General features: G+C 47.4%; 2 protein-coding genes across 2 annotated transcripts; one reads left to right on the top strand and one right to left on the bottom strand.

Moving 5' to 3' along the window:
• Positions 1–614: 614 nt before the first annotated feature.
• Positions 615–13,370, top strand: HOOK2 (hook microtubule tethering protein 2). Its single transcript, XM_053462237.1, has 22 exons — positions 615–772; positions 2,244–2,329; positions 2,954–3,026; positions 3,939–3,989; positions 4,455–4,587; positions 5,118–5,185; positions 5,534–5,596; positions 6,206–6,286; positions 8,119–8,282; positions 8,696–8,836; positions 9,018–9,219; positions 9,523–9,633; positions 9,973–10,060; positions 10,282–10,351; positions 10,636–10,773; positions 11,282–11,369; positions 11,455–11,489; positions 11,832–11,914; positions 12,242–12,345; positions 12,643–12,747; positions 12,974–13,045; positions 13,173–13,370. The coding sequence occupies exons 1-22, from the start codon at positions 725–727 to the stop codon at positions 13,344–13,346; spliced, it is 2,178 nt and encodes a 725-aa protein (XP_053318212.1). The 5' UTR covers positions 615–724; the 3' UTR covers positions 13,347–13,370.
• A 4,272-nt stretch (positions 13,371–17,642) lies between these two features.
• BEST2 (bestrophin 2) lies at positions 17,643–21,479 on the bottom strand. The gene is made up of 9 exons (XM_053463869.1): positions 21,328–21,479; positions 20,881–20,975; positions 20,370–20,603; positions 19,613–19,767; positions 19,386–19,463; positions 19,024–19,176; positions 18,537–18,617; positions 18,299–18,453; positions 17,643–18,054 (listed from the first exon to the last, which is right to left on the bottom strand). The coding sequence occupies exons 1-9, from the start codon at positions 21,477–21,479 to the stop codon at positions 17,643–17,645; spliced, it is 1,515 nt and encodes a 504-aa protein (XP_053319844.1).
• Between the last annotated feature and the right edge of the window lie 370 nt (positions 21,480–21,849).

A 21,849-nucleotide genomic window follows, 5' to 3' on the forward strand; every position in this document is an offset into this window, starting at 1 on the left:
AAGTATCCATGCCCATGATAATGAATAGACTAGGACAATGTGTAGGTGACAACTCCTAAAAAATGACGCATTGAAAAAGTCTTGAGTTTAATATATATATATATATATATACATATATATATATATATATATATATTTTGCATGACATACCAGGCATGCCACAGAACCAATGAGCCAACATGGGCATGACGTACCTGGTACGTCACCAGACGCGAATGGGTAAGAGCATACAATGGCTGGAATGTCCCATCAAACAACAACAACAACAACATCACTGCAACTAAGTAATCTTTTGGTTGCTATGGTGACGAGGCCACTTTTCCAACTTTGGCCCAGGATCACTTGCTCTATATAGTGACACGGGGGGTATCTTATCCAAATTCTGTCTTCATTCCTGTAGCCTGCATATACATGTCTCCTTCTCAGTTAATTAGAAATGTTCGTATTTTTGTTTTCAGGCACTATCAAAGACAACCATCTGTCCCTCACAGTAAAGGACCCCACTACAGGAAGTGTTACCTATGGCAACCGCAGCGAGCTAACGCGGGATTGGAGGAGACGCGCTGAGTGGGTTATGCTTCATATATTACGTGGCAGGTACAGAGTCTGTGAAGTGTACGGCGGCCGTGGAGGGACAAACCCAGTGCATTTTTTTGGCGCGGCCTAAGTTGAGTGAGTGCAACCTCGGAGTAGAGTTCCCGGAGAAGCCGGTAACTGAGTGAACATGAGCGGTAAGAGGAAAGGGGAGCAGTGCGATCCCCTGCTGACATGGGTAAGTGTTCGCTGCAAACAGGGCCTGGCGGTGACTACGGCTTCCTTACAGTAAAAATAACTTGGTAGCCCAGAGTACTCGCCACATACTGTACGTTAACGCCAATGTATCACCTGTCGTGTTTTTCCACGCGTGTTTACAATCACCATATGGCTACTATGGTGGTAAAATGTAGCGTTTTTGAATTATTGGGTCACAGAAATACCCAATTTAGTCAGTTTTATTTCACGAAGTATATGAATGAGAAGCAAATTACATGATTTTTATTTTTTTCAACTAAAACCTATTCATTCAAAAAGTAATAGAAATATTGGCTGCATTATTATGTTGTGTTTTTTTTTGCAAAATTCTATTAGTTTTGATATTTTTATTAACATTTCCATGCTCCTAAAAAAAAAAAAAAAAAAAAAAAAAAAAAAACCCTGAATGGCGTCACAAAGTAAATAAACAAATAAATTACCTTTTTCATGATATAAAAATAATAATAATAATAATAAAAAAAAATTCTACCAGAAAAAACAAGTGTACAAACTGTTCGTTCTCGCTATGTCGCCAAATGTGGTGACGCTTTACTTCCAAGAACCACTTGGCCCATTGGCATGTAAGGTAAGGATGTCTTGCTTTGCTGAGAGGGCAGTTGATGAGTGGAACAGCCTCCCAGCAGAAGTGGTAGAGGCTAATACAGTGAGGGAATATAAACATGCATGGGATATATGTACGGCTCCTGAATCTAAGATGAGACCAACGACTGATTAAGGTCCAAATCTTTACAGCAGGAGAAAAAAAAACAACCTAATGATATAAGCGGCTGATAAATTCCTCAGCTGTGTTTATTTGTTTAGCTGTCATACCTGAGCTGATCTGTTGAGCCGTACCACAATATCACACGAGGTTTTTTTTTCCAGGTCCTTTTGTTATGAGGTGGATTTGTAGTAAAGTCTCTCATAACAAGGGCCGGGCAAATCTGTTTACGCTTTAGGAGCCGGCCCGATTTTCTTAGAATCCACGCGGGGAGTTGTCCGGGGACGTCAATCTAAAACACAAAAGGAATGCAGAGCAGCCCTAACGGGGGGGGGGGGTATATATAAAAATATAAAAATATAAAAATTTCATGTGTGGAATACTCAACGTTCTAAACGTAACCGTAATTTGAATTATATCAAACATTATGTCTTCCTGCGGCAAAGACATGAACCAGTTGTTTCGATTAAGGAGCCGTATGTCTATCCCATGCATGTTTTATACCCTCACTGTATTACCCTCTACCGCTTCTGCTGGGAGGCTGTTCCACTCATCCACCGCCCTCTCAGTAAAGCAAGACATCCTTACCTCACGTCCCGATGGGCGATATTCCGCTGTCGTTCCTCGTGTCGGGCTCCAGAACTCGCCGTATGGATCTTTCTGCAGAGCGGCTCTGTGATTTTTATTTATTTATTTTATCCCCCCCCCCCCGTCCCTTTCTCTCCATCAGATGCAGACGTTCGGGGTCTCTGGCCCCTGCAGCTCGTATGAGGACCTGACCGGGGGGGTCGCTATCGCCCAAGTCCTGCGTCTCATGTGAGTCCCGCGTTTTCTGCGCAAAGCCTTTATTCGTCTGTCTCGTCTTCCTGCTTCTTTCTCTCCACCTCTCCTTTTCTCACTCGTGCTCTTTCTCTCTCGATCATATTCGCTTTATTGGAGGGACTGAGTAACGTTTGGTGTTGGCAAAGTCCTATTAATAATATAAAGCGGGTGATGTAGAGCCTCGCGTGGCTGGTACCAGAGGAATTTGGACCGGTAGCCGGTTAGCTTTTTATACATCTAGGATGTATTTCTCTGTAATTTTCCTTATTAATGGATCTATCTGGTGCTTTACTGAGGCAGGACGCGTGTTGCGCTCTTTGTTGCCAGCCGGCGGCGCGCTCTCTCTGCTCTAAGAGTAGAGCGCACAGTTTGGCGTGTCTGGGCTGTAGCTGTAGTAATATGGGCTGCAATTATTCCGGTATATCCAATATTTAATGGTCCCTTTTTAATGATCTAGGGAAGGGGCTTCTCTCTCTCTGTTTTGGGTTTTTTTTCCATCCCCCTTTTCTTGCTCTTTTTTTTTTTTATATATATATTTATTTTTTGTGGCTTTTACGCCCTATTTTGTGCGTTTTATTCTGTACCCCATCTAGTTTTTCTCGTCTCTCCTTCCTCCAGAGACCCCACGTGGTTTAACGACGCCTGGCTCATGAGAATTAAGCAGGAGATCGCCGACAACTGGAGACTAAAGGTAATCCACGTGATTCACCCAACGAGAGACCGACGAGACAAAGAACACCCGTCTCCTCCTCCTCCTCCTCACATATTCATCGTAGCCGCAGAATGTCAGAAATGTGCCGCTCTGTAAAAGGAGGCGATTTGTTTTCTTTTGTTTTCTTGGACTGATCCAGGAGGGACGGGGCTCGGCCGCGCACCAAGGAAAGACTGGGATGGGAAGCTTTGGTTTTCATAAACATGAATTATCTTAACTCTTACAATCACGGGGTGACTCTGCTCCGCTTTCGTTCGGCACTCAGTGAATATTTTGTAGCTGTTGGCTTATAAGTAAGAATCGGAATGTCCAGCGCTATTGGGGTGCGGAGCCATCATTGTGCCCCCTTCTTTACAGTGTTACAGAACCCCCCCATTTAAAGGGACCCTTTAATGCATAGAATGGCTGCGCGTTCCCTTTAAATCTGTCTGTTTTGCAAATGCTTTGGGGATTCTACAGATTTGTCCCCCAAATGTGTTTGCCCCCCCCCACCCCTCAGATCTTTTGTGTTCCCATCCCAATCCCCCCCCCATGAAATCCTTACATCCAGTCCGCTAGAGCACAGGCCTGTCCGGACCCTCGTGCGCGGCAAAGGCTCCCTTTGATTTCAAGCCACCAATCAGCAGCCGCAGATGTAGGACCATGGAGGAGGAAGGCGGAAGCGACAGGGCTTTTTATTTAGATTGCACATTAAAGAACTCGCGTCGATCCATTTACCCCGACTCTTTATAATAACCATAGAAAAAAAAATAATCAGAAGGGCAGCTAGCATTTAGGAAAATAACCCGAAAGTAGCCAGAAGATAAAAGCAGGATGCGGATAAAACGCAGACGGGAGGGTGTTTCCGGCAGCGATTGTTCATCCTCCTCGTCTTACGTGCTGTCTTTTCAGGTCAGCAATCTGAAGCGGATCCTACAGAGCGTTCTGGAGTATTATCAGGATGTGAGTATCTCAGGCCGGCCGCTCGCTTACAAGATCAGGACGCTGCGGTTACCGAGCATGTAAAGGGTTACTAAATCCTGTAGGTGCCGTTCCACTTAACAGTAACTGCCCTAATGAGCCTTTGCCAGTATCGTGTTCAGGTTCGGTGGCAACAGCCTATCAGCGCCTGCTTTTGTATCACATGACACTTATATGTTCCCGACAAAAATCACGAGTGATGTCACCAATTTCTGTGATGCATTATATTCTTTCTGAATCGTATGTTTGGGACGGACAGATATCTTAATAACGAGCTCTATGTTCCACGCCAAGGCAGATAAATCAGATGCTGACCGTGATCCGAATATACAGACTTTCCCGAAGTTCCCATTTTCTGTGTTTGTATGTTGACGGTAGCGTGTAAATGTACGGCGCTCGCGCGATAACTTTATCTGTATGGATTGAAGGAACTGTTTGTGTTTCTAGGTTTTGGGACACCCCGTTTCAGACGATCACATCCCCGACGTTGCCCTCATCGGGGAATTCTCCAATACGGCCGAGCTGCGGAAAATGGTGCAGCTCGTCCTGGGCTGCGCCATCAGCTGCGACAAGAAGGAAGGTGAGGAGGGCAGGCGGCGGGCGCTTTCTGTGATAATGTGTAGCTCTGTAATTAAACATCGCAGAAGCCATCGGAGGTGGGGGGGGGAAAGTAACTTAGGGGTTTTAGATCACAGCCCAGACTGAGCGCGCTCGAGCCGGCATACCGTGAGAAATGAAGCAAAGCGGGGTATTGGACAGCAAAGTGTGACTTGGCTCAGGATTAATGCTCGGTGTTTAGCGAGGGCAGAACTTTGCTCCAGTTAGACACGAGAGAAAATGTTTATTTTTTTTTATTATTATTAGTTATATTATGATTATTATTATATTTTTTTTTTTTATTATTTTTGGAGGTAATTTTTTGCAACAACTAAAAAAATTTCCACATCACATTCTGGGGAAGGATTTTTCCGCTGGATGTAGGGGTTCTTCTCACATCTGCAACTCTGCAAGTTCAAAGGCCAGGGTGCGCAACTGAGCAGATAAACCCCAAATAGGTGTTTAAATGAACAGTCACAGGTCGTGTTTTTATCTGTGTTTATCTTGTTTCAGAGCATATCCAGCAGATAATGACCCTAGGGGAGTCTGTCCAGCAAGCCGTCATGGAGTCCATCCAGGAGGTGAGGATATTAATCCATATTAAAGTACTTTAATGTGCGTGTTGGCTTTGGTGCTCCAGCTACAGGGTTTGATAGCGCTTATACAGGTATAGCACCTATTCCATGCACGCTGCATTGACCATAGAGGCATTTAATACATGAGTAAACTATATAAGGCCCTCTTACTACGCGGGGTAAACGTATTATATATCGTCCGCTCCCATGCCAAGCCCTTGTTGTTCTTCTGTGTTCCAAACGAACTCCTACCTGTTTATACGACGCAGTTAAAGTTATAAGCTTCGCTAGAGACTTGTACAAGACATCCGCGTTGTTTATACGTTTGTTTACGAAGACCATTAACCCTTGCAGCTCCTGAGCAAGGATCCACCGGACGCCGTGACGGGTGACACTTATGTCAACTATGACAGCCAGGTGAGTATCGCTTTAGTGTGCGTGACTCGGGTGACCTAATCTTCACTGGTATGGGGCGTGCCGGGATCTTTAATAGCAGAAATGAGGTCGGTGATGGGAGGAGTCAGGGTGGGTATAACAATGTAACCACGCCTACACGCGGGTGGCTGTGCCCTAAGTTTCTACCAAATTCCTTTTAACGTAACAGCGGGCGACTTTGGGGCTCTTCATTCCCAGGACCCAAAGTTAAGGCGCGCGTGGATCTTACCCACAAAGCTCTCCGCTGGCTCATTAAAAGCCTCCGAAGCGCTTCTTGGCAGCTTTCATACGCCTGGGTATTGGCCAATAGATCAAAGTGCCTCGGATCAGGGAGAATCGCCAGATCCTATATTACCCCCAAAATACCCCTAATTTTGTCAACCCTTAAGTGCGGCTCATCAGCACGTTTCGAATAAACCTCTCATATGTTTTGTAAATAAGTGGAACCGCCTCCCAGTGGAAGTGGTAGAGGCTAATACAGTGAGGCAGTGTATACATGCTTGGGACAGACATAAGGTTAAGCTGGATATCAGGCGAGCTCGAGGACTGAATAAGGTTTAAGGTTTTTCTTTCCCCCCTATTTTCTTCCAGTCTCGTAAATATTACTTCCTCAGTGAGGACACAGACGAGAAAAATGAGATTTTACAGCGCTGTCACGAGTTAGAGCAGCAGGTAGGTGCGCACGCCGGGCCGAGACGTGCATGACTGTCCTTGCGTACTTTCGGATACAGGTGCTGGGGTGTGCGGTGAATCTGTGTCTCTAATGCGGTAAATACCTCCAGAAATCAGCCCCCTAAAAATGGTTCTAATGGAGAATATAAGGATGTATAGATCCGTCCGCTGCATTGAGACGGTACGTAGAGCCATGGAATGTGTTTAGCGGGTAATATGCCGTTCTAGATATACGCTATTTTTAATATAAAATGAGTACATTATCCCGGATTAATTGACTGCCATCTGTTTTATGTTCCTGTGGAAGCTGGAGTGATATTTCCGCTCTTTGCTGGAGACTTGGGGCTGTGGTCTGCACATAATATGCGTGTGTATAATAAATATATATAACTATATTTATTACATATATATATTCTAATTAGAGTCTGCATTCTAAGACCTGTCGTGCATTTATACAGAACAGCGTGTGTACGCAGCCGTTGCGCTCGGCTCTTGATTGTAGGTATAGAGTTTTTACGAGCAGCTTTCATACATATGAGCAAAAAAAGCTCAGTCGCGGCCTGCCGGATTCTGTATACATGACTTTCAGCGCCAGGTCTTGGTTTGTGGTCCTGGGTAAGCGGGGGGGCTTTGTCTGTCCTACCTGAATGAGTGATTTCACCCTTTAAAAAGGTTTTAAGCTGAGTTGGGTTTGGCATCCGGATATGCGGTGAGTTAAGAAGCTGTCTGTGTCTTGCTATGTCTAACCCTAACCCTCCGCACGTCTGCTCCGGCCGCGCCTGCGCGCTAACAACGCGCCTTTCCAGTCTGGGGTCTGCGGTGTGAGAGCATGAGAGACGCGAACCTAACGTGCGACTGACTTCAACAAGTGCCGCCGATGTCTAAACTCTATCTGACACACACACACACACACTCTTTCAGGAATCCCAGTAGGGTCTGTACGTCATGCGCGGCCGGTATGGTACGGATATACGGCCTGTGTGCTGTTGTGAAGTGAATGTGAGCGAGAAGCTGCAGCATGTTGCATGTACACAGAGTCTGCATGTGATCTCCTGCGGACCCCGCGCTTCCGGTATAATAATAATAATTCCTGCCTCGCTGTCCAGACCCTCTTACTGCTGCCTACAGCTTAACGTAACAAGCTCTCTCGCTGAAATATATGCATTCGAAAGGCCTTTAACGCATATGGCCGTTTTGGCTCGTAGGTAACGTTCTAGGCTTAGCCTCTTAACCCTATGAGCGCTATTTGGGTTAACAATGCCCTGGACGGATGACTCCTTTATCGGACGCTCGTCCAGAGATAAGTTTTCAGCCAAGGAGACGTCTGGTCCCTTGATGTTTGCTCTTTGCTGTCACCTCTTAGGCTTCCCTAACATAGACCCAATGGTCATACCTGCCTATCTACACGTGTAGAAGTAAGCGTGTAGCAGATGGCTATGATCATGTTATCTTGGCATAACTTTTTTTTTAGTTTAACTTAGTGAAATACACTTTCTGCTTCTACCCAAAGTGCTGGGAAAATTAATTTCTCAAGACTCCAGCCCGACGCAAGTTTGGTCTTTGATCTAAATATCATTTTAAACCCCCAGCCCACCCAGAAAAACAAAATGAGGCAAGCGTGTATTAGCACAAGAAAATATAGAAATATGGAGGAGCGCGAAAGGCAGGGGAATTAGGTTTGGCAACTTGGCCGGCTCTATCACGAACGTTCCTTTTCTCGCCCTTCCCCGTAACACACGACCTCTTCCGCTGTTTGTCTGTGCCTCTTACATTTTGGGGTTTCGCTCCCCTTCTTTCCCCTCTCCTTGTGCCACCCGTTCTTCCTCCTCAAGGTGTCGATGCTCATGGAAGAGAAGAAATCTCTGGTGTCTGAAAACAGAGCTTTGAGAGACCACCAGGAGCAGAGCGAGGGGAGCCCGGGTACTCCCCAAATGTTCAGTAAGAAGATGCTTCTGTTACAGACTCAGATAGAACAACTTCAGGAGGAGAACTACAGGTAAGAACATCTGGGGAAACTGCGCCTCATCATCATCATTAGCGGGTTATATGAGGTCAAGTGTGACCAAAACACTATACAGACTTCCCTTCTGGGGGTCCTGATGTCTTCCATGAGGAGCAGAGCTTGGGAGAACCTCAATGCCAACTCATAGTAGAGTCTAGAACCATGACCAACTCCATGAGTGTATTCACTAAGTTCTCCGAGCCATCCCTGTCAAACTGCATAGTTCTCCACATGTGTTATACAGAGTGCCGTTGCCTGTACAATAGCTACGGAAGGGGTACGATTCACGTTGTTGAGCCGTGTTTGGGGACAGGAGTGATCCGCTGCGCTCCCCGTTACGGTGGAAGAGGGCAGGTTGTCTGCAGACGCCGATCGTCGGGATAATCAATGCCGCCTTCCTCTCTTAGACTGGAGAGCGCGAGGGACGATTACAGGCAGCGGTGCGAGGAGATGGACAGGGAGGTGCAGGAGTTACAGCAGCGCAACCACGATCTGACTGGACTGGCGCACGAGGCCCAAGCGCTGAGGGACGAGATGGATGTTCTCAGGTAAGAAACAAAGGCGGGAGACGGTGGCCCTAGGCCAAGAGGCTTCGCTTCATTTAGGTCTCGTAGGATAGAAGTGTGAGCGTGGGAAAGCTGGACAGCAACAGGGTGATTGGATTTAGGTCAAAACGCGTTTTTTCTGGTAGAGCGGACTGTTTATGACGGCTCGCCCCTTTTGTTTCAGACACTCTTCCGACAGAGTAGGGAAACTGGAGTCCCTGGTGGAATCCTACAAGAAGAAGCTGGAGGATCTGGGAGACCTGAGACGGCAGGTGAAGCTCCTCGAGGAAAGGAACACGGTTTATATGCAGCGCACCTGTCAGCTGGAGGAGGAACTTCACAAGGCCCACGCGTCCCGCGCGCAGGTGGAAGGCCTCAACCGCCAGGTGAGATAGAAGGACACGCTGGAAAATGTGTCCTATTAGGGCACATGGCATCTCCTTCCTCCTTCTAAAGGTGCTGTTCCACCTACTAAACACCGCTTTAGAAACGTCTCCCCTAGGGTTTACAAGAGAGTGCAATTCCTCTAGGGTCTCTGCTTTGAAAATGGTGGCGTTTACCCGTCACGCAGCCCAGATAACGCGCTGAGATGGGGTTTCTAACTGCTTCACGTGGGTTAGTAGATTCCCTAGCGAGCGCCCTAAACCTCCTTAAACATTTGCCTCGTGCCGCTGTCTCTTCTCCTTCAGATCCAAGAGCTGCACAAGAAGCACTCCGCCGAGTCCCTGAGAGCCGAGAAATGGCAGTTTGAGTTCCAGACGCTAAAAGAAAAGTTTGAGTCTCTGCAGAAGGAGAGAGAGGTGAGCTTCGGAGGGGCAGCCGGCGCGGGGTCCTCTCTGTGCATGGTGCCGGCTTCAGCCGTTTATTTTGTGAGTCCATCGATGGGGTGCAGGAGACGATCGAAGTATATTTTCACAGTATGTTCGATGAGAGACGCTCAAGCAGCTTGTGATGGAAGGCATGAGCTCAGTTTTATGCAAAGTAACACTGGGGCTTGGCGAAACTTTTACTCTCGCAGCTTAGGATGTTTTATGATGAGCGTAGTGGCTTTCCATTGATCTGTACGCCCTCCACGGTATTATAAAGGGAGTTTTGGGTCAAACAAGGTGTCACATTTTTTATTTTTTCCTCCCGTTTAGCGGCTTCTCGTGGAACGCGATTCCCTGAGGGAGACGAACGACGAGCTGCGCTGTTCTCACCTTCAGCAGACGTGTCTGATACAGTCAGGTGAGAGATCCCAGATAACGGGGGGCGCGATCTATCTGTCCCGTGTATTTGAATTCTCTCTGTAGATATAAGGCACGGCTCATAGCGCTCCTGCTCTGCTGTACATGTACAATCGGCTCCTAATATTCCTCCCTGGCCCGTATAATCGTTTGGCTGGTGGGTTTGTGTTTTTTATGGAAGGAAAGCCATTTTTAAGTGTTTTTGCTCTGTTTCTCGTACAGATGGGCTGCTCTCTGGGCCCACGCCACCAGTGGAGAACTTGGCAGCGGAGATTATGCCCGCGGAGCTGAGGTGAGAGGCTGCGGTCGGGAGGGCGAGACTTCGTTTGCTGCTCCGATAAGCGTTGGAAGTTTTAATTTCCGCTGTCCAAAGCCATGCGCGTTGCGTATATGTGATTTAGTAACAGGTGTCTGACATATAATCGCACACCTGTCCAGCTTCTCTTTGGTTATGACGGGGAGCGCATGCCGGTTAGTAGCGGGAAATATTCCGCAGGTAGCAGGTGTGCCTTTTATTTTTCTGTTCATTGTTTCGATTGCCCGTTTATTGGCGGTCTCTTTCTTGTTTTTCCCTAGGGAGTCGGTGGTCCGCCTGCAGCAGGAGAATAAGATGCTGTGCATCCAGGAGGCTTCGTACCAGGAACGTTTGTGCGAAATCCAAAATCTGCTGGAAGAATCAAGCCGAGCCAAGAACCGGCTGGAGAGCGAGAACCGGTGGGTGGTGGAACGGGCGGTAGACTCGTGTAATGACGGGGTTACTCGGCCCGTGCCAATTCTTCCTTTCCGTGCTGCCGAACTGAGTGGGTGGTGGTAGATGAGTGGAACGGCCTTTGTGCAGAAGTGGTAGAGGGTAATACAGCGAAGGAACTTAAACATGCATGGGGTAAGCAATCTTAAATCTAAGACGAGATCCAGGACCGGTTCCAGGTCTTTACGACAGAAAACATGGGCAGACTGGAGCGAGTCTTATCCGTCATTTTATATTCACCAGGAAGCCCAGGGCTCTATACACAGAGTCCCCATTAAATTCAGCTAAAGCTGCAGCTTCCCGCCGTATATATTCTGCTCAGTTCCGCCGAACCTGTCCTCTTTCTGTAGATACGGCGATTTACCCGCGTTAGTCTGATCTATGGATCCTGCTAATGCCTGTGTGAGCGTGATGGGAGTTGCAGTTTGTTGCTGCTGCCTTCCTGACTGCCGGACATTTTCTTTCTCGTCCCAGACTGAACCAGCAGCAGATGCACGAGCTCCGGGCCCAGATCGAAGAGCTCCAGAGACAGCTTCGTGAGCAGGGCAGCCGAGCGGAGGATGTGAGTGTCACAGACGTTAGCGTTGAGTGTGCGCCGTTGGCAGAGACACGCATGTCACACGCGTTCTTTCTCTCTCTCTTTGCAGTCATCGCTACTGAAACGGAAACTGGAGGAACACCTGTAAGAAAATTGGCATTCAGATGGATATATTTACTGCTATAAAGGGGTGATCTATATAACCGCACGCCAGCCGTCTATTACATTAACGAAACCCCCCGACGCATGTGCGGCTCAGACACGGGGAACGGGAAGCCATAAGAGTTTGTTCTAATGCAGGGGCGTCCAACCTGCGGCCCTCTAGCTGCTGCATGACTACATCTGTGACATGGTGTATAACGGGAACATTAGGAGGCTTGGCTAAAATAATCCTGTAACGTAACAGGAACGCTCGACGTGTGGGACGGGGAGCCATCGGCGGCGGCGGTGCCTACCTGTGCACTGACCCGGCGTTCTCTTCCGTAGGGAGATGTTACACAGCGCCCACTCGGAGCTGCAAAAGAAGAGAGAATACATCGAAAGACTGGAGCCGAAAGCCGACCTAAACAGTATGGAATTTTATTGGGAAAACGTCTTAATTCTTCCGGATTTTATTTTGGGTTTTTAAATAGGCAGATAGCGTCGTGAGGAATTTAGTAGGATAAAAGGACTCGTTTGTAGAACACAACAATGGCGGCAGATCGCGGGTTGAGGCCTCGCGTATAGAATCGTATAGAATTCCACAGAAATGGATACAAATGTGCCGCTTCCCACTTTTTTATTTTTTATATTGGTGCGATCGCTCATGTGAATGTATCCGCTTTGTCGCACTGTACGTTGTACTCCGCCGTGGTATCTGTCGTGTAATTTTAATGCTGCACCTCCCGTCTCCGCAGTGTCGCGCAAGGTGGACGAGCTGCAGCAGGTCCTGCGCCAGAAGGAGGAAGACATGAGAGCCATGGAGGAGAGATATAAACGCTACGTGGACAAAGCCAGAACGGTAACGGTGCTGCCGAGAGTTTACGCGGTTCTGCTTCTCACGTCGATTTTAAAAGGGGGGGGGGGGTCGCTTCCACGGGTGATCTGCCTTAGTTCAGCCAGGCAGGAGAGAGTTAATTAATGGGGAGGAATAATCATGCAGATTCTGAGAACAGTAAGTTCAGATGGCTACCCCTGTTAAGTGCGTGTTTTGAAAAACATGAGGATGTAATTAATCAAATGGTAATGGATGCCGTCTGAGATATAGTTGGGTATCGCAATCGTTCACCTGGCAGCGTTGTCTTTTCTTTTTTGAAAGGTTATTAAAACGCTTGATCCAAAACAGCACAATTACATCCCGCCAGAAATACAAGCCTTAAAGAACCAGCTACATGAAAAGGAAAGCCGAATCCGCCACCTAGAGGTGAGGCTGGGAGAAGCCTTGGAGGGGGCAGCGCGGCATTGTGGGAAATGTAGTTCAGCAGCTGGTTAAACCTGCACTGCAGAATTGCATGTTACACAGCAGACGGATACATTTATTATTATCGCAGACGGATACATCCGTAGTCTTCTGTGGGTATCGGGGCGGTTATTTTGATAGCAGCCTCTAAACAATAATGGGAACCTTAACTTTATTTTCTTTCATGCAGAATGATTATGAGAAGACGAAATCTCAGCGGGACCAAGAGGAGAAGCTGATCATTACTGCCTGGTACAACATGGTGAGAATGTAATACACCGCGCAGGGGGATCCGTCTGTTACTGGGGGACACCACCGGGAGCTCGGTGTGCGGTCATAAAACATAATCGGGACCCGTTTGTGAATTTGTCCGTCTTCCGTTCTTTCAGGGAATGAGCCTTCAGCAGAAAGTCGCCGATGAACGCACGCAGGCTCCTAATGGCGCCCAGTCCTTCCTGGCCCAGCAGAGACTGGCTACCAACGCCCGCCGCGGGCACATCTCCCGCTCCCATTCTTTACTCCCCAGATACGCGAAGTCGGACAACTCACAGAGTCTGTCCTGACAGGAGCGCAACCGGACGCTGTGGCCCCCCGAGACCACCCAAAGCAAGGGCAGGAGAATAGAACCGCGCGTCATATAAGCTACCTACTGCTATTAACGGGCCGGTCCCACTGGAGTGCCGCCATTATTAAAGGAGCCACAAGCACGTGGTCTCGCGAGGTGGGACTGCTGCTCTTAGAAAATGTTATTCCCCGTGAGTGGGGGGTTTCTGCCTTTTAAATAGTGCTGCTTTCTTCACCTCTCCCACACCCCCTATAGCACTCCTTCACGCCAGCTCTAGACAATCCGATAGCAGCACAGTGACTTCTTTTCTTTTTTTTTTTTCTTTTAAGCCCCCCTTGTAGTATTTAATCAGTATTCGCATGGAGAGAGCGGTACGTGTTCACCAATCCTCTCTTATCGTTAAAGGTCAGCGTAGTTCTCCTTTTTTTGGGGGGGGTTGAGGGGGAGCATTTTTATTTAAATACTGCAATAGTGTGTTAACACTTCATACATGCACAACTTAAGCACAGTTTGTTTTAACCCACGATGAGATGTCGTAATGTAGTGTGTATTTCCTTAGTGCAGAGAACGCATCGTGTATGTATATATATTTATTATATATATATATATATATATATATCTCCATGCAGGTGTCATAATTCCTCTTCTTCTTTAAGGCTACACCAAAGACAGCTCCCGGAGCGTTGGGCACCTTTTTATTTGTGTATTTTTGCCATCGTATAACTTATTTCTCCTCCGTCTCTGTGGACGTTATTTAACCCCCTAGACCCCGGGACAGGCTTATTATAGAGACTGCAATCCCAGCCCTGCTGATGGTATGTAAGCAGGACATCCAGTGCCAGTACAGGGTCTTCAGTAGACCGATATTTAAGAGACTTGCGGTTTTGCGCCTGGACGCGATGTTTAAAGCCCCTCGGCTCCTCTGTCACCGGATCCGTTTAGAAGTCCTTGCCTCTCTGTAGTGTTGAATCTCATATTGTGTTATGGGACTCGCACCGCTGTCCTTCAGCATCACGTTGCAAGCAGGGAAATGCGCGGATTTTTTTTTCTTCCGTTCACCCACTCCGTTTTTTTTATTTTTCCCCAGAACGTGAAATTCTATACCCTGTTTAAAACTGCATGTTTTTAACACCCCAGCTCTGGTGCTACTTTCATTTTTCTTTTCTTTTTTTCTTTCTTCTGTACTTTTATTTTTTTTTTTTTGTACACTGGATTATTTTTTTCCTCCCCTTTACTGTACAATACTTATTTGAACTTTTTAAGAAGGTCGTATAATGTGACCAGAGACGTTTTTATCCGCGGGGTGCCCGTTGACGAGGAAACCCGTGTAAAGTCCGTGTGGCCTTGTAGATACGATCCCAATCGGTTCACGCTGTGTGTCCGTTATTTTATCCTCTGCGAAGCCCTTTTATTTTGTACTCGTTCTCTGTTTCTATGTGTTTTTAAGCAGAATATTGTGTATACGGCCTTCTCCGCGGCCTCGGCTGTGTTGCTGCTCGCTTTAGGTCCCGTGGGTAAGATGGAGAGAGAGAGACGCCTCGCCTGCAGTCGGCTCCGTACCCCAATTCCAGCTGCTGATATCCCTCCTGTCTGTGATGTTTTGGGTTACATGGTTGTCTACTTTTGTACACTACAAATAAAGTTTTATTTCGCTTTTTAAGGGCGTCCCGTCTTGGTCTTTCTTGCTACGTAGGCATAAGAGCCGGCAGTAACGTCAGGGGCAGATTAGATTGGGCATTGGCCATGTCCGCAGTTGGGCTAATGCTCCCAGCGCGGACTACCTCTGTGCGCATGCGCGGACTAACACAGTGAGTGGGAACGTTTTTAAATGACAATCTAACCAGCTGTGGGTAGATCAGGGTGATATGCTGGCTTTGTATGATGGGTGTTAGACTATAACAGCTTTAGATGCAGTTGTCGGAGTATGTAAAAGACCGATTATCATAGAACTCTCTTCTAAACTAAACAAAAGTTACTAAGCATCAGCTTGTGTGCCGACGTTTCCACCCTAACGCATGCAGGGGGTCTTCACCGGTGTGGAAGGTTTGGTTTTTTTTTTTGTTTTGTTTTATATATATTTTAAGTCATGCAATGAATTTTCAGTGACAGACCTTCCAGGATAAGGCCCTGGGGTTATGGGGTTTTTGTGGTTCAGAGTAGCGGCGTGCTTGGCTTTCCTCTTAAAGACGCGCAGCGAGATGCTACGAGGAATCCATTTGTTCACAATAACTGATTTGACTTGAAAAATAACTCCACTTTTGACCAAACTAACTTAATTCCTGAGGAGGAGACGGACGCAGATATAATATTTTCTCCATGAACATAACCCCCCCAGCGCTGTATACTGTAATAATTATATACACCCCCCAGTGCTGTATACTGTGATATATATATTACACACACACACACACACAGCACTATATAGAGTAATATATATATATATATATATATATATACCCCCAGCACTGTATATTGTAATATAATATATATTATATATATTATACACAGTTCTGTATAGAGTAATATATATATACACGCCCCCAACACTGTATACTATAATAATTATATATTTATGCACACACCCAGCGCTGTAAAAATAAAAAAATATGGTTTTATCTCATTTTATTCCATGAAACTCCTTTTTATCTGGAGGCCGCCATTGTTGTTCATTTGATAATTTGGGTGACTTTGCCTGCACAAACACCTGAGCTGATGCTTTATGGCGATGCTAGTGAAGTCCGATCCTCCATAGCCTTTCATTAATCGGAACGTCCGGCTGTGTGATTAACACTGAGCTATTCTATTGTTCCCCGCAGGCAGCACAATAAGGTGTGTGTGTGTGTGCGTGCGCGTGTAGTGTGTGTTTAGTAGATCAGATAACAGAGCGAGAACTCATACAAATGGCTGATAAACAGCTGCCTGAAAACATAATTATGATTAAATATAATTATATAGTAACTAGAAACCCTCAGCCAAACTCCCAAATAGCTTCCAAGTCCCTGTACCCTGTACCCCTATAACCCATGTCACATGTATGTCACGTGTTAATGAGTGTTCCAGCCCCAAGTTCACATTAAATGCATATGTGATGGTCTGTGAGGACACGCCAAGTCCCACGCGGCTATATCGGAAGCGATTGGTGTCATGTCTGATACAGCCGCGGGTTCTACACCAGAAAAACGCAGCCGGACGTACAGGGGAAGATAGGTAAGATTGGGGTGGCGGGATTGTAGGCGCGGGTGGGGGGGTCACAGCTTGATGGGGGCAATATAGGGGTTGATAAAGCATTAACGCAAAGAAAATATTAAAGCTGGTGTAGATCGGGTCTACACATTTATAAAGCGGATTAGTGAGGGACGCTAGCGGCCCACCAGCCGTTTCCCAGTGGGCCAGTCTGGGCCCGTTAATGTGTGTGTGTTTATATATATATATTTGTTTGTAAGGCCCAGGTTCCTCAGACTATTGTGTGGCTCATATGTATACTAAATAAATTATTCAGACATTTAGGATTCCTGGCTCCAAACGTTTCTTGTCCTGCGTGGGATTCTAATTCTTTTGTTGTTGATGAAGCCATTGAGTTGGCGCCCTGGCCCTATCTTCCTTCCCGAACACATTCTTCACACACGGACCCAATGGATGACCTTACCTCGTCAGTCTGTTTCTCCAGGCAGTGGCCGTTACGCTGTTTAGGGGCTCCTAACGCAGGCGCACAACACCCAGGTACCCCTCTAATGTATGCGCGTAACACAACTCTATGTGACCCTGCAGCGAGTGATAGACTGTGAGCAAAGTAAGAGTGATGTTATTAGAGCGAGTGTGCGTCAGCCTATGGTGTCGGTGTGAGCGGCTGTGTATTAATGTGTGATGGGGTTAGAGTGACTGTGTGTGTGTTAGAAGAAGAAAAAAAAAAAACATTTATAAAACCTGCTTTCCTCATTACTATTAAAACGTATTTCCAACTGGTTTTATTTAGTACAAAATTTGGGGGGTAATTTACAGGAGACCTGCTAAAAAACAAAACAAAAAACTAAACCGATAGCAGACAGTCCTGGTATTATCAATAAATTACTTTAGGGGAAGAAGAAGAGAAGGTGGAGGGCACTTAGACGATTAAAATAGTTACCTCCCACAGGTAAAGTCTTCCGGGGAAGGGATAATACCCCGAATCAGTCCGTAAAAAGAGAATTGTAAGTCTGCGTCTCTATCGTCGAGACGTTCTGCACCTTAGTGAATCTAGTATTAGATCTCCGGCTAAAAGTTCTCCTTCGCGCCAATCCCACCAGACGTTTATGGATTAGCGGTCCTCGCAGGCATCGTTGGGCTCCTGTTCTCGAAGAGAAGATTCCGGCTGATCGCCGGCTAGGAGGGAGAACTGGGACTCCACGCGGAACACGGTTGGGGGAGGACATTCCGACGGCTTGGATCCTTTAGGTTGGCAATCGGCGGGGTCGGACGAGGCTCCTGGCGGGACGTCTTGAAAGAGGCATTCAGACGATTCCGAGGTGGAGCTGGTAGAACGTTTCAGTAACGTGAGACGGCTTCCGGAGACGACAAACGGGGCGCCGAGGGCCGCGGACGAGGTCCGAGGCGACTGGCCAACCCCAGGCAGGAGCCGACTGAAGAGCGCGTTGGGGCGAGGAAGCGTGTCTTCATTCATCTCCTCTATATCGGAGAGGGGATGAAACTGCATGTCTTCTTTAGGGAGCCTAGGAGGTGAAAAAACATTAAGGAACACAATACCGAGACGAGCGGAACCATCGATAACATTAAAAATGGCATTTTCCATGGCTTTTGGCATCATTAAGTTAAATTACACCAAGCTCTGTGTGATAGAACTAGCATATTACTTGTCTTATCACCCTTATCTGCCCCACTTTTATACGGGGAACCTGAATTAATGCAGAATAATAGTCGTTGATGAATAATTATGATAGGAGAAGTGGTACTCACGCCATGTCGAACGTGGAGCCCTGGAAGGATGGGAGGTGTTTCTGGAATATGGTGGCCGCCGTGTAAGGAGGATGAGGGTCCGAGTCGTTCCAGTAACGGTCCTTCACCAGCAGAGGAACGTCGGAATACATCTCGTCGACGGCCATCATGGACACCTAGAGGAAAGTCATATGTTTCTTAGCGTGTCTCATCGCGGTATGAGGAGCTCAGGGCGAGACAGGGTAAGGGGGGCAGGTACCTGAAAATTACGGTCAATTAGGAAATTGGTTTCGAAGTCATCGTCGTCCTCACCGAATGGGTTAATGAGCTGCTCGGCCACCTGGGAGGAGAGATACGGGTGCATGAATGACTGAACTACTCATTCTCTAATCGAGTAAGAATTTGCCTCATTCATAGTTTCCACTGGGAACATGTGATTGGCATTTGACACTAAAGCAGGTACTGATAGGCTGTTGCCATAGAAACTGAACACTTCTTAAAAAAGTCATTAAACCTTTCCAGATGACAGATCTGTTAAGGTTTCTTCGCTTAAAGTTACAAAAGTGCAATTAAGGTTTAGTCTAAATAGAACAGCACCTTTAATAGCTGTGAACTTGAGAGAATGAGGATGATGATGATGAATGGAAGGCTCCTTGTAAGAATGATTGTTTTTTAGCGTGATTGGTGCATGACCAGATACCCATCCTGCGCAGAGGAGGTACGGAGTATCCCAAGAGGCGACGTACCTTCAGCCAGCCAGCGTAGAAGAAGAACTGAAGCAGAGTGAAGACGGGGACGTATAGATCCAGATCATGGCCTGCGTAGCCTTGGGCAGGATCCAGAAACTGGCGTCCGATTATACAGGTCAGGAAGAAGCTGTAAACCGCGATGGTCACCACCTGGTGTGAGGGTAAAAATATTTAGATTATTATCTATTGTTTTATATAGCGCCATCATATTCCACGGTGCTGTACAATGGGGGGGGTATTAAGTTCTCTCATTTTTCCGATACGCCTCACTTTCTAAACAGCAAGATAGGACAAGGAAGTGAGGAAAAGGGGGGGGGTGGAAAAGGCTAATCCTGACATGGGGTTTACGGGTCCGTTACCTGCGTGTAAACCAGCGGGACGCTGACCCAGTCGTAATGAAAGAGCATTCCACAGTTACCCCGAAACGCGTTCAGTTCCTGAAAAGAGACGCAATCAGATCAGCGTTTGGCCAGTAAGCAACCCAATAAATTATACAGGTTCCTGGGCTTTATTCTTCAGGACACAAGCCAGGCTGAACTGCTTTGTCTATCGGGACACGGAATATCACGAGACGGCCGTATCTCACCTCTATCAGCATTTTTAACGCATGGTCATCCCGGATTCGCCCCTCGTCCCGCGCCTGGGCTGCCAGGTTACAGAACCAGACGCACGGAACCCAATACTTATTATACGAGGAGCGGAGATTCTCAAACTTCTTCCTCTCGTAACGAGTCATGAACCCTGAAAAGGAACAACGGAGCAATCAGCAAGAGGTGTCACCCCGCGGTGGGAGGGGCAGACTCCGTGCCCCATAGCCCCCTCCTGTCTGTGTCACCCTGCGGTGGGAGGGGCAGACTCCGTGTCCCATAGCCCCCTCCTGTCTGTGTCACCCTGCGGTGGGAGGGACAGACTCCGTGCCCCATAGCCCCCTCCTGTCTGTGTCACCCTGTGGCGGGAGGGGCAGACTCCGTGCCCCATAGCTCCCTCCTGTCCGTCGCCCTGCGGTGGGAGGGACAGACTCCGTGCCCCATAACCCCCTCCTGTCTGTGTCACCCTGCGGTGGGAGGGACAGACTCCATGCCCCATAGCTCCCTCCTGTCTGTCACCCTGCGGTGGGAGGACTCCATACAGGACAGGACTGGTGACGACAGGCCAGCACTTTAAGCCCAGCACCTGGAGATGCGCTGCTGAACACCATGTTTTTTTGCTCACTTAGTGTTCAGCTGGGCAAATTCATCCAATGGGGTGGCCGATCAGAAGGGTGTTTGGCCCTGTCAGTCGGCTGGGACTTTTGCCCAGCGTGCCAGATGACCATGTCCCGTGCGTCGCCATTCAAGACTCACCAGCCTCCACCACGTGATCTATGGTCGGGAACCTCTTGAAAGCAGCGGTGCTGACAGAACGCAGGATGAGAAGCCCCGACAGGCTGCAGTACCGCATCAGCGTTCGCCGGTACAGTCGCCCCTTTTCGTCTGCCCCGTGCACCGTGCCGGAGATGGCACACATGACGCGGTCAGGGAACGGCATGCAGAGGTATTGGTTCCACCAGCGATTCACCACCAGCGTAACATAAAAACCTGTTGGGGGGAGAGACCCAAAGTCAATGAAACGACCGATGAATTTAACAGAAATAAATGTAAGTTTATGCATTTATGGAACATTTTTTCACATAAACAGTTCATATAAATTCTTGATTTCCAGACTTTTTATCTCAAACAAACAAACAAAAAAGGCTAGACCGCTCCCATAGACTGTAAAGATCACAAAAACTATGCAAACAAAGCAAAAAGAGATTATAGAATAAAATAAGTAGACTCCAGAGGACGTCCGAAAGACAGATGTATTACATCTCACCCAATACAAACGACACGGGTATGAGATTGGCGTAGTTGTTGCAATAGATGGAAACTTTCTCAAAGTATCGCCTCTGCTCCTCAGACAGAAAAAACCTGAGGAGAAAAAAACAAGAGATCTGCTGCAAATCAACCCCGCAGAGCATCACTCCTAAAACTAAGCAGGAAAACCCGCTGTATGAAACGGGGAACTCCCGCCATTTTTTTTTATCTATAGTATTTAGCTGCTCGGTCTTAATAACCCGGCTGGACTCTCTGACTAATGAAAGTCTGTGGAGGAAGGGACTTCATTAGCATCGCCATAAAGCATCGGCTCAGTGCGGTGTCTGAGGTGGGAAAGTCACTCAAAATATCACACGACTGACAGCAATGGCCGCCTCCAGGTCTGCAGATAAAGGGAGTTTATTGGGGGAAAATGAGATAAAAGCAGGTTTTTGTCAGTTTTTACCTGTAAGTGACGCTGAGAGCCGAGTACATGATGAAAAAGGCCACGAACTCCTTATACAGCAGCTTGTAGATGCTGCCCCTCCATAGCAGCAAAAGCTTGTAAAACCCCCCAAAACGGGCATTGGCCACCCGGGCCGTGTACGTGACGGTCATCTCCTTCACCCGAGGTCAGCGCAGATACCAAGTTCCTTGGGAGAGAAAAGAAAACATCCGGTTAATAGACGAGCCGGGGGGTTCCATGCTATAGCAGCCCCCTAAATAAATCAGTCACATGACTCGCGGGTTATGACATCATAACCCTAAACGCGAGCCGCCGGTTTACTGCTTAACAAATAGCTTTACGAGAGAAGCCGGTCTTTGCTCCGGGGGTAATCCGAGACGGCGCGGAGAGAGAGAGAGGGCAAATATTTGTAGGGGTTTTTAGGACGCAGGCAGGTGGATTCCGCAAATAAAGTCCTTTATGTGACAAATTCTTTAAAAACACATTATCAGGGCTTCTAGGGCCCTGCGATCCCCTCATACC

The sequence above is a fragment of the Spea bombifrons genome, chromosome 4 (genome assembly GCF_027358695.1).
Source record: "Spea bombifrons isolate aSpeBom1 chromosome 4, aSpeBom1.2.pri, whole genome shotgun sequence".
In the NCBI taxonomy this organism is placed as follows: domain Eukaryota; kingdom Metazoa; phylum Chordata; class Amphibia; order Anura; family Pelobatidae; genus Spea; species Spea bombifrons.

Bases quoted from the DNA above. Each gene is read 5' to 3' on its own strand.
- BEST2 (XM_053463869.1), bottom strand. From the start codon at position 21,479: ATGACCGTCACGTACACGGCCCGGGTGGCCAATGCCCGTTTTGGGGGG. The intron at 19,464-19,612 runs GTGAGATACGGC...GTCTCTTTTCAG, and splicing joins CGTTAAAAATGCTGATAGAG to GAACTGAACGCGTTTCGGGG. The intron at 19,177-19,385 runs GTAACGGACCCG...CCCTCACACCAG, and splicing joins TCCCGCTGGTTTACACGCAG to GTGGTGACCATCGCGGTTTA.
- HOOK2 (XM_053462237.1), top strand. From the start codon at position 725: ATGAGCGGTAAGAGGAAAGGGGAGCAGTGCGATCCCCTGCTGACATGG. The intron at 10,352-10,635 runs GTGAGAGGCTGC...GTTTTTCCCTAG, and splicing joins ATTATGCCCGCGGAGCTGAG to GGAGTCGGTGGTCCGCCTGC. The intron at 11,370-11,454 runs GTGAGTGTCACA...CTCTCTTTGCAG, and splicing joins AGGGCAGCCGAGCGGAGGAT to TCATCGCTACTGAAACGGAA.